This window comes from Anticarsia gemmatalis, chromosome 11, assembly GCF_050436995.1.
Source record: "Anticarsia gemmatalis isolate Benzon Research Colony breed Stoneville strain chromosome 11, ilAntGemm2 primary, whole genome shotgun sequence".
Classification (NCBI taxonomy): domain Eukaryota; kingdom Metazoa; phylum Arthropoda; class Insecta; order Lepidoptera; family Erebidae; genus Anticarsia; species Anticarsia gemmatalis.
Window position 1 is genome coordinate 2,691,603 of NC_134755.1, and position 12,320 is coordinate 2,703,922.

The following is a 12,320-nucleotide window of genomic DNA, read 5'->3' on the forward strand; positions in this document are numbered from 1 at the left end:
AAACGCACTCTGTATATGAATTACGTATAATTAAGAAGGCGTGTCAGTTAGTTTGTTATAGATTTTGATGTCATTGTCACTGTTGATAATAAAGGTAGTATCATGGGACATTCAATTCAAGGTTGGGTTTTCCTTGACTGTGATAGCTAAATTCGCATTATGTCAAACTAAATGATCTGATTACGTAGCGGAACACGGTGACGATTACAAGGCCTTAGGTTCGTTACACGTGTCGTGCAAGGGAACGCGGGTATTTCTATTTCTTTTTTTTTTCTTTTCTGTAAAAGACAACTCCCGCACTAAGAATTGCTCTTGTGTCGCGGTGACTTTTACAACCATACAAACAACGGACACAAAGCACAACCAGACCCGAAACTATTATTTGTGGATCGCACAAATAATTGCTCCGTGTGGGAAACGAACCCACGACCTCCCGACGCAGTGGTGTTGGCGTGGTGACCTAAACCACTGCGCCACGGAGGCAGCATTTCTGATGGAATCCTCAGCAACCCCCTGGAGTTTTGTCACATATCCGTTTTATGGCAACAGGTTATTCTAAGGGAGGCCAACGCATTATAAATGTATAAGTAGTTTTCTATACTACATGAAATAAAGCAATAAAAATAGATTTTATACCTTGACAAACTTTCCCTAAACAAAAAATAGACATTTTAGTATTATAGTCTAAGTTCGTTACTATATTATTTTCTTTTATAAGTTCTATAACGTTTTAAATAGTACCTAGATATGCAAATATGCTTCACATCGTAATTGCGATAGGAATGTAGAACCAACGTTAAAACAACTCAATGAGTAAAACTAGTAATATCATACCTAGATACTAGATAGCACTAGATACCTACTTAGCTAATATTATGTGACTGTTATCAACTATGTTGCGCTTATGCGCTAGTTCATGTTATGAGGGCACATGTAAGTAGGTACAATTAGGTACCTACATATCTTAATACGAATTATATCTGCATACGTTTATTTCGATGCTATATTTTCATAAATGATCTTGAATTCGATGATGATGAATTTTATAAACCCTTCAACGGCCGGAACGGAAATCAAGTCAATTTTAATTGCTTGGATGAAAATTATTCAAGTTAAGACTAGCGCTCTCTACTTACGTATGAGACACTGAAAGCCAAGTGTACTGATATGTGGTGTTACAATTTTGGCAGTTATTAGATATTAGGTATCTAAATGATAAATACACATAAAAAAATATAACATCTACATCATAGTAGGTACAATAAAATCTGCTCAGTGAAAGGGCTGCTTTCAGCTGCATCAACATGACTCTAGGTTGATTAAATACAAGAAAGAAAGAAATAAAATGTAATAAGGAGACAAAACGTCAGATAAACATAGTGGTTATACAGATCGGAATCTTGTATAAACAAGTACTGAATTTATAGCGTTCTCGTCGCAATACTGTGGGATATTGCTTGTTCGGCCTAGTTACAATGTCGCGAACGATCGAAGCTCAGTGGGGAGAAAGGCTTTTAACTTGCCCTGTGCTTCACGAGATAACGAAAATAATATCAGTAAAATGCACGAGTTAAACGTGCCAGTTTTACATTCAAAGTGGTTTGCGTTTTTATTTCACACGTTTAATAACTTTGCCAAAATGTTATTTGTAACAATGAATAACGGTTGCCCTGGCGTGTGCATTTTAGGGTTCCACGCTTGAACAATCCCGATTTTGAAGTTTGGGTAGTTGCTTTTGTATGCCGTAGGCTCCCTTTTTCAGTTGGTTTTTTTCTTTGAGGAGTTAATTCTACGCTTCAAGTTACATAATTAGTAACAGAAGTACCTAACTAAAATCATTGCATCAAATAAAACTTGAACGTATTTTCATTGTGTTATTCTTAAGGAATAATTAAAGTTTTGCTAACAATGGTAGTGGTTCATAACAAAAGCAAAATAAGGTAAAAAAATTACCAGCTGACGCTGACGTCTCGAGATCAATATTATTTTCTTAGTTCGTTTTTTAAAACGTTTTCGCTGTCGTAGTTCAAAGCTCCGTAGACTTTACAAATATGAATATAGAGCCATACATCCCAACTCGGAATATTATAAAAATGTGCCACTAATTTAATAAGGGTATAATCGTCATCAGAGCAATAATAGAACGATAGAAGTAACAGCTGTCAGTCGTCAATCGTCGTAATACCTAATTTATATTAGTGACTAAAAAATAATTTGGACAATTCATAATTTGAGCATGTGGCTTAGAAGTCCGATATTCTTTTCTAATAACTAATGCTAATAATAACAGTAGCGAGTGTAGACAGGAGCTACTCATATTTAATTGAAGGATGTAGGTATATTGCCTGTTATTCAACAAATAAAGAGATTAGAATGGCAATGGTGTACGGTGAAGAGCATGAATGTCACTCGAATCACAAACAATAGCACTATGTTGTAATCAGATGAATTTCATTACCTCGAGGATAAGTAAATAAAAACATCATAATATTTAACATTATCACGTTAACTCACACGTGACATTGTTTTTATTGTTTTAATTTTATATTTTTATATGGTTATTGGAACACGAAGATTTTAAGCACAAGTGTTGAAAAAGAGGGCTTGAATCGAATATGTCCGTATTGCGAATTTGTCGGCTTAATCGCACTTTCATGTGCATAATATTGTCTATTATGTTTGTAGGTACTATACAATATGTTTATATAGCAGACTGACAGTAGCAGGTGAGTCTGTTGGGAGGATGAGATTCCCAGTGGCTAGTTTTCCAGCCTTTGCTTGATATGGACGGTGCGCAGACACTGTTCAGACAGCTAGCAAGAGATAGACATACAAAATGAAGGCAGACGATAAACTACCGACATTTTATTGAAACCAGTGGTGAATGAATATATTAGTTCAAATTGCTGGATTGGAAAATCCAATCTGTATTAACTTACTAATGGTAAGGCCTCCAAAGTATGTGTCAGGTGCCAAATGCCGCTCTATGTTGTTACTAAACTGGTTAGATGAAACAAATACAAGGATTACACGGTTACGGTTTTAAGAAAGTCGGAAAAAGAGAATATTTCGTTCCTTTTTTCGTTCTTCTGGGTGAAATATTAATTTAAGAAATCACATTACGTTATATATTATATTGGTAACAATACTAACAATCATCAAAAGAGCCTTACTGAACTGACATTGCAACGCACCTTTTTTCGTATTGCAATACATTTTAATTGTAAAATTCAAGCGCCTGTTGTTTCTCGTTGACCGGTAATAAATACGCCCATACGACCAAAATTAAAAGGAGTGCAGGCATTTCCAATATTATTATTAGACGATGTAGGTTGATAATTACAAGGTGTTGTTACTGGGACATTAATATAACGGTTTCGTATAAAACTTTTTGAAAGTTCATGACTTTCTTTTTATCAGCCAGTATGTTAAGATCGCTTTATTATTATTTTTTTTGATGATCCTTCCAATTATGATATAAATTAGAGATAAGAATCTACCTAGTTCTTTTATGTGGCCCCATCATAGTGGTCTCAGCTGACCTACAGTTACCTATAAGATATAAACACAATTTTAAGATTATTAAGTAGCGTTCTGCCTATAGATGCAAGACCGCTAGTTTTTTCTTCTGCGAATCTGATATAACAAACAATACGTCATATCGTGTCATAAAATTGCAACTGATAAAGCCTACTCCAGGTTGGGAAAACTGTAACAGCTAAAAACTTTTTCGGGAGTCTAACAGAGCTTGTTGGCGGAAACAACGATATTTTACATTTATTCTGGAACCTATCAATCAATTAGAGAAAAGAGCTTCTAATAAATCATAACAATATAATGTAAGCGGCTGATTACCAGCACGTAACAGCGACAACAAAGTGTTTAGTGTGAGTTACATCACATAAATCATCGCGTGTAGGTAAAGGATCCCACATGATACGCAAACCGACCCCAATTATGTTTCCATTAAACCGATAATAGTTCCACATAGATTACAGAAAATCGTAATGGAATTTATGACAACGTTGTGGAGTTGTTTATAAGTTGATGTGCGGGTGTAGGACTTGCATACAGTCGGCAGGACTAAGGCAGCAAAGTAGAGCGTTGTGGAGAAAGTGTTGCCGAGTTCTGGCTCAATCTCGTAGTGTGTTGACGGTCAGGCGAGTGGTCAGCCGCCACTTGTTCTTCCTCCTTCCACATAGACCGTCCCCGTGAGTTCCGATTTCATTTTTAGCCTTGATTTTTATTCGGTGCTGCAGTGTCGTGTTGTGTGTGCTCTACCATAGATTTGATAAACGGTTAGTATAATCCATGATTTGTTTTTAATCGTCTTAAGTATTTGTCGCGTATTACATTAATTTCTTTATGTTTGTTGACAAACTAAGTGCAATACATACTGGCATTAATATTAGGCAAATTAATGTGAAAAACCGCATAATTTTAGATAAATAAATAGAAAAACCAATTCAACTCAATAACGTCCTATTGTTGGGCACAGGTCTCGTAATGAAAAGGGCTCCGATCGATATTGATTTTCAATATGTTTTCATAAAACGACACAATATTCATTTGCAACTATAATAATTCCCGCGTTCAACAGCATTGCAACCATCATACTAATTAGTCTTTTTGTATACTTATTAACGAAACACCTACGTGATAATTTTGTGAGTAATCACGTGAAAATTTGTAAAACTAAAACGGAAAATGTAAAATAAATGATACTAAGCGATGATTAAGTGCTTACACACTTTCATTTCCGACAAAACACTGGGTAACAGGAAAACGAACTAGCTCTCTACTGGTAGAGCCGGGACAACTGTGCGACGCACCACGCATACTAACCGGGAAATTTCAATTTTATTCCGACACTTACTATTCACTGATTATTTAATTTATAGCCGTTCTGAGTATCGTACCAAGTGAATTTCTATGAAACATTGTAACAACAGGTAAAATAAGAAGGTTAAAGATCGCGTAAGTGTATGATAAAAAATAAGTAAGAGTTAAAATATCCTTGTTACCCACTTACGTACAAAGTTCGCGACCTATCGACCGACTTAGGTGTATAAACAGCAAAAAATACATACCACATTTTTTGCATTCAACTTCGAATATATTATTCAAATCAAAGAGAAAACTTTCTTTCAAACAAAAAATAAAGCCCATGACCTAAGAGCCGCTAATGAGTTCGGTCAGTAGGTTCCTAAGTTGATTGACACGTGATTTAGTGTTGTGATTGATCTCTCATTAGGTCTCAAGGTTAGGATCAGGTTCGAAAGTGAAGACTAAAACAAAATAAATGTTAATGTGTTGATAACATTAGTGATCTTGAGCTAGCGGTACTTCGCGTTGGGAGCAGCGGGTTTTTTGACCCGGTTACGTCGTGTCCTTGATTCTCCGTTAAGATTATCAGCAGTGCAATCTCGTCGAAAACTTGATTGTCATACGTTAAATGAGATTCAATGTAAAACGGCGCCAGCAGGTACTTGTGGCTTTGTCGCGGTGTAAATTGCGATATTACAAATGCTTTTACGGTAGCAACCAAAAATTGTTCCATTACAAAGTGTCATATAAATTATATTATCGGGAGTTTAATTAATATAACTGTGGTATCCTTGGGTAAGGAAAACGTGAACATAATGCACTTGTTACCGTAAGCGGGTTCATCTTTATGGCATGGGTATTCCGATGTAGAGTCAGAATTGCCCCCGAACACGTTTTTCTTTTATCAAAATGTGGCATCAGGACAGGTAAGCGACAAAGGCTTTATGTATGAGTATGTAGTGCTCTGATTTGGAAGTATTGATGCGGATTACATTTCAATTAAATTGTGATATTAAACCTTAAACTTACTATCGGTCTGCTCGAGTCTTATTTTAGTTTGCGATTGGATAAATCCTCTTCGGAACCATTTAATTGCCGGAAGATGACACACCCTGATCTATTTCAAGCACGTTTATCGTCAACACTTCCAGTATCGTTACAACCCCCACCTTACCACAACATACCAAAAGTTTTCAATCTAGCGTTTAAATTTGAATGTCCTTAAATCCTGTAAAAGCTGAAATATTGACTCACGCCTATCAAATTTGTTACTTATTTGTGTGCAGTGAAAAATGAAGTGGGCATTACCGTTGGTATGCCTGTGCATCGCAAGCTGCCAGTCTGCGAGTGTCACTGAGCCGAAAGAGGGCGAGAAAGGGTTTATCATTGACTGGATTAGTAACCTTCTGGGCGGTGGACAGAACCCCCAGCCCCCGAACACCCCCGTCAATGATCCCGAGCCTACAGCCAAGGATTGTTCTGCCTGTCGTAAGTAAAGCATGGAAATAAGAAAACGACATAAACATTTTTCATATCTGTGTAGTCGGAGTCCTTAAGGAGACGCTTTTCCTAATATTATGTTCAGAAGATAGTATGTAAATGTATTTTTAAGAACGACAATGAAATGCTACGCATTACAATTGCCATCAACATTAAAATAATGAATAAAAAAAGTTATTGGGTAGGTACTTTAAGCACTCCGCGTAAGGAGCTTTCTCATCAAATAAAGCATGGATTATTTAATTGCAATCGTTAAATTGTGTTAAAATATAATTACTTTTCATGGCGCATTATTCTTTATTTTAGATATTTGTAAATTAAAGTTATTTTTTTCTAGAATGTGGCATAGCGCGAACGAAGCGGCGGATAGTCGGCGGGTACGAGACCAAAGAGAGAGAGTATCCATGGATGGCACTTCTGATGTACAACCGCAGAGCCTACTGCGGAGCGTCACTTATCAACGACCTTTATGTCCTGACCGCTGCTCACTGCACAGGGTACGTATAGTTTCTAAGTATAATCTGCTAGAAAAGTAGTCGATAATCTACCGGCAAACCGGGATGTAAGTGTTTGTAGTAACGCTTATACAACTTTAAACAGTTTTTTGGGGACAGTCAGCTAAAACAAGTTCCATGACATATTTGGGTTTGATAATTTGAAACCTAAGAGGCTAAAACAGGCACATTTGGTCGTAATAAAGGTATTTTTACCTACACTTCTATAAAAGCTAATTGAACCCTTGCACCTTCTACTAAGTGAGGTAACTGGGCTGAGAAATAGTTAGGATGAAAGGTAAACCGCTTCAACCACAAAAGCACATCTCACTGACGGAGGAAACACACGTTGCAAGGGACCACATGCAATCGCCGTGAATGAAAATGCGATTGGGTCGACTGAAACTAAGCGGTCATGCATCGTCCTCTTGTTAACCACGTGTACCTATTGTTTACCACATATTGATACGAGTATTCAGAAGGACGATTTCTTAGTACTAGCGATGATATACAACCGGCTAGCTATCGAATAATATATCGATTAAATAAAGAAGAAAGAAAGCTATCGACAAATTTTGTATGAAAAACGAATCAGCGCCTCTGGGGATCTCAGTTTAAATGTCAAACTCTCGGTCCACAACAATACCGGCTGCAGAAAATGGCGGTGCAGAATCATAAAGACTACTAATTATGATTCGTCTTATGCCAGCTAGTTACCTGCATAAATAAATATATTGTTTTATTACCTGGTGTCGCATCGGTGAGATCGTAACGATACGTTCACTTGGCGCAGTGCCATTCGAGCGTTCTGGCCATGCACTCAGTTTGCATCTGAATGTTGAATCTTTATGTAAATTAACGCTGAGAATGGAATCACAGCCTAAATTATAACTTTCTACTGAAATCAGCCGTGTGATTCTTCTTTAAGTAGGGACTTACATACATAGGTATAGTTGCTAGCAGCTAAATAATACCGCAATTATTTCCGGAGTAAGAGCGTGTGGACTATAACGAAACTGAAAACGGGTCATAACAATGTATGAAATAAACAAGATTGCCAAAAGCCAAAATTAAATAGATAATAATAACAATATACTTAAAACAATAGCAAATTATATTTTTAACTAATACTTTACTATGGTGCTGCGGTCCGGATGATATCTAACCTAGGATTATCCTATCTCATGACCGATACAAGATCTTTCGAAGCATAGGTGTGGGTTGTTTTCGCGGAAAATCGGGCGATGGCGCTAATTTAAAACTGTCGCTTTGCACGATGTCACAGAATTAATATAGTGAAATAGCAAATCTGCACGGCAACTAGTTAGGATCTAATTCTAAGATTTTCATCTGTTCTTTTTAAAGAATTCTTTTCTGTTTTACAGGTTCCGCAAAGAGCGCGTAACGGTCCGTCTTCTAGAACACGACACCACCAACCGTAACGAGACAAAGACCATAGACAGGAAGGTGTCCAAGGTCATAGTCCATCAGAGATACAACCCGGGGACTTATGACAACGACATTGCACTTCTCAGACTAGACGAAAGGGTAACTATTTGATTTAGTTAAACTATTACTAAAAATCCAACAGTTATTTGGCCGAGGCGGCACACATATGGGATTCTTGATCATTGATTTAGTGCTAATATCGCTTCGAATTTACTTTCTTAGCGAAGACAATGTTTTAAGTAGTCGCGTGACAGAAAAGAAAGCACTTTCTCGCGATAAAATTCTTTAGCATCATCACTAACGAATTTTTTCACTCTCAATATCATTGCAAAGATAGTTTACTATAAAATTCAAGGCATAGCTTGTATCGATAACACATTCATTTACTAACGACTGTGAAGTAGGTTCTGGGCACTGCCATTATGGAAATTTCATGTTTGGCGATTGAATAAACTAAACCCTTCTTCTCAGTTCTCTCTACCCTACTTTGTAATATTTCGTCAATAAACAACGTACCTAATGTCGTTTAATAGAATAAAACAAACTAATTTCTAGATAGACCTAAGCAACGTGGTGAAACGCGCTCGCGCTGACGATGAGCCGACGACGACAGAAGGTGAAATTGAGGGGACTACCTCGCAACCCGAGCCAGAGGAGGAAGACTACAGGATACGGCCAGTGTGCCTGCCTACCGCGGGCTTGTCTTACACCAAGGAGTGTGGCGTTGTTATAGGCTGGGGGGTCACTGAACAGGGAGGCTTTGTCTCCAATACTTTACAGGAGGTAAGCTGTTATGGGATATAGGAAGACAAAAAGACATTTTGCTGCACATAGTAAGAGTTACACCATAAGTGGAAAAATAGTCCTTGCGAACTTCTATGAAATGTATCATCCGTGATGACATCCAAATTTGGGAACTTGAGTAGGTTTACACTTCAGATATAATAGCTGATAGCCCCGCCTGTGGGTAGGTAACTCTTGTAAAGCAAGATATTCCATGCGCCCAAAAATAATTCTATTGAAAATCCATTAATTACTTTCATGTCATGGAGCTAACAATCGTTTTGTAAAACTACTCTTAATTTTACAGGTGAAAGTCCCAATTGTATCAAACAAGGAGTGCCGGGACAGGTCTTACGGCAGACGAGTGACAGAGAACATGATCTGTGCCGGCGAGCCCGAGGGAGGGCGTGACGCCTGCCAGGGTGACTCTGGCGGCCCGCTCCATGTGTACAATGAGACGCTACAGAAATATCAGGAAGTCGGTTAGTATATCTTGCCAATTGCCAGGGAGTTTAACTAGTTTGAATTTCATTAAATCGATGGCGAATTTGATACCGTCGGGAATAAGAATGCTTTAAGAAAGTGGTTAATTTCAATATTATCCCAATTTTATACTATGTTTCTGCTTGGGATACAATTTTCTACTAGTTAACATCTTCTATGATAAGTACATATTTTACGAATTTAAAGATGCAAAAATATAAGTAGGTACCTACGCTACATCATAAACTTGACTTTTTTTAATGGAAATCTGTGAATAGATCTTTGTGGTAAGTCTAGCAAATAAAGATCACGATAATTGCAGGTGTGGTCTCATGGGGCGAGGGTTGCGCTCAACCGAACAAGTACGGCGTGTATTCCCGCGTCAACCGATACCTGACGTGGATCAAGAGCAACACACCAGACGCCTGCTACTGCGATTGAATACATTCAACAAACTACATACATTCACCAAAGTGATATGACAAATAACTAGACAATGCTATAAGGAAGTACTTGCATTATATTGGGGAAGTAGGAGTTTCTTCTGAGATAAGTAAAAGCATTTAATGAACCAAAGAAGTGGTTCGAGTGACTGACCACTCAAAGAATATTAACAGTTTTTTTTCTTTGTGATTGGCTATTCTGATACTATTGTGGAAGCCATGTGTTAAGGTTTATATTATTCTAAAATCACCATGAATTCTAGTTGCCCAATGTAAAGTATGCAAATTATGACCCAATTTGTCTTATCACTTTTGTTTGCATTTAAGCTCTCTATTTTATTATAAGAATAGTATTTATTGAATAAATTATGAGGAATAAAACAGTTGTTTATTTATTTTAATGCCCTATCATTGCCAATAATTGTAAATAAATACACAAATATAAATTTGAAAAGGTTTATTAAATATTATGATAAAAGTCCAAACCAGTTGTCTTATTACTGAGTCTATGAACATTGAGATGAAACCCTACGTATATTACCCAAAATGACATCCAGATTTATAAAATATTAGTTATAATAAATAGTTCAGTAAATGTGTAGTAGTATAAATAACAATTATATGAGTGTCCATTGAGCATATTGCAAGTTTTGGCTACTGTTACTACATATCTAAATAATGATGCATGAATTACTTGCTAACACATATTATAAATGTATAGTCATATATTAACCGCTGATCACTCCTACTTTTATACACCTACTTTAATCAAAATAGGGCCAAAGGAAGAGACCAGCCAGCTAACACATAGCTGTTAAATATTTATGGAAAGGTAGATGAATCTATCAAATATAATTTAATCCTATGTATGAGAGAGAAAATACATCAATACAATAATATCTTAAACTAAAGTTCTCACCAAATTGTCTACAAAATGTAACCAGAAAATGGCAATTCAGTATTAATGATAATTTCTAAAAAATGATGACAGATTGTTATATATAAATCCTGGACTTGATATCTGATCCAAACCTGGTGTGTGTGGTCCCCGAGTGTCAGGGCCTGTTGATGTTGTGGTCTCCTCTATCACTTCATTGCCATTCTTCACAATCCTTCTAGTTTCTACAGTTCCATCGGGCTTTGTGACACTCGTCGTAATGATTGTCTGACAGAATGACCGGCCAGGAACTAAATTCCCATTGAATGGACTGATAGGTCCAGGTTTGTGAGAATCCTTCTTCTGTTTTAATAATCCTGATATTTCATTTGATGAAATTTTTCCATCCAAGTCAATGTCTTCTTTAGGATGATCTTCTCCATGACTGTGGTATCCTGGTTTCAAGTAATACTCTCTAATTCTGTTAGAGTCTGTATCTGCGAAATTACCTGATTCTGGATTATCAGGTAAGGCCATACTTGTGAAAGCATCAATGTGATCGTCCTGGAAAAACGATTTGAACTCCCCAAACATAGAGCCGAAAGATTTAAACATATCATGCATCTGTTTCCTGAAGTCTTCATGTATATCCATGGCTTCACTGAAAGCTTCTATTTGCTGTCTTGTGTATAATTCGTCTCCATCATCTTCATCGTCAGAACTCCAAATTGGATTTCGGAAATCATTTCTGGGCGGATTCGGCTGCAGGCCGAAAAATGACCGGATACTGTCCATGATATTGTGATTAGACATTATTTAAAGAACTTGATTAATTTTTTAGAAGATGGCCAGATGTTAATGTGTTTGTTTTGGCTTTTGAAATGTGATTATTATAATAATTGCGCAACAAACAAAAATCTCATCGACAGCTGTTTTCTTCAGTCAATCCAGCACCCCGATCGATAAAGCTTTTAGAATCTTTAGCATGTTCCTATTTGAACATTATAGGGTTTGCTATGGTAATAGAATAGCAATATGCTAAAAATTGTAGATTATTAGTAACTGGAACACGGAACGACTAGGTCATAAAATGTCAAATGTGTTTACGTTCAGAAACGTAAAGAAAGTACTAGAAAAAAGGAAAAGAACTTACCGGCGATTACTTAAATAAACATGATATTGTTTAATAATTATCGTGACTGCTCTGATACCTACTTTAAATAAAATTCAAACGACACACACATAGTTCTAACCAAAAATGTCACAACAGTTTAGATATAAAATAATAATAAAAATGTATTGATTATGAAATTCCGAGGCCCAATAACCTAAAAGATTCATCATTGTGATGAATGAACATCATTTCTGTGTCATCGTGCTGACTTAAAAAAGGTGGAACAAGGGTCCGAATTGGCTCTAAAACTCAAACTAAAAATCTTTGTAGGGTTTCATCAATATTTCTAC

The 12,320-nt window shown here is 36.7% G+C and overlaps 2 protein-coding genes across 3 annotated transcripts; one reads left to right on the forward strand and one right to left on the reverse strand.

The window, feature by feature from the left end:
- Positions 1-4,059: 4,059 nt before the first annotated feature.
- LOC142976682 (trypsin-1-like) lies at positions 4,060-10,360 on the forward strand. 2 transcript variants are annotated; one of them, XM_076120182.1, is made up of 7 exons: positions 4,060-4,211; positions 6,114-6,315; positions 6,665-6,824; positions 8,207-8,369; positions 8,826-9,053; positions 9,361-9,535; positions 9,859-10,360. In XM_076120182.1, exons 2-7 carry the CDS (start codon positions 6,120-6,122, stop codon positions 9,975-9,977), a joined length of 1,041 nt encoding a protein of 346 aa, XP_075976297.1. In that variant the 5' UTR covers positions 4,060-4,211; positions 6,114-6,119; the 3' UTR covers positions 9,978-10,360. The 2 variants fall into 2 exon arrangements, with proteins under 2 accessions (XP_075976297.1, XP_075976296.1); XM_076120181.1 differs by having other exon boundaries at positions 4,064-4,298.
- Positions 10,361-10,421: 61 nt separating this feature from the next.
- Positions 10,422-11,833, reverse strand: LOC142976683 (uncharacterized). Its single transcript, XM_076120183.1, has one exon. It carries the CDS (start codon positions 11,667-11,669, stop codon positions 10,941-10,943), a length of 729 nt encoding a protein of 242 aa, XP_075976298.1. The 5' UTR covers positions 11,670-11,833; the 3' UTR covers positions 10,422-10,940.
- Positions 11,834-12,320: the final 487 nt, after the last annotated feature.

Bases quoted from the DNA above. Each gene is read 5' to 3' on its own strand.
- LOC142976683 (XM_076120183.1), bottom strand. From the start codon at position 11,669: ATGTCTAATCACAATATCATGGACAGTATCCGGTCATTTTTCGGCCTG.
- LOC142976682 (XM_076120182.1), top strand. From the start codon at position 6,120: ATGAAGTGGGCATTACCGTTGGTATGCCTGTGCATCGCAAGCTGCCAG. The intron at 6,825-8,206 runs GTACGTATAGTT...TCTGTTTTACAG, and splicing joins ACCGCTGCTCACTGCACAGG to GTTCCGCAAAGAGCGCGTAA. The intron at 9,054-9,360 runs GTAAGCTGTTAT...TTAATTTTACAG, and splicing joins TCTCCAATACTTTACAGGAG to GTGAAAGTCCCAATTGTATC.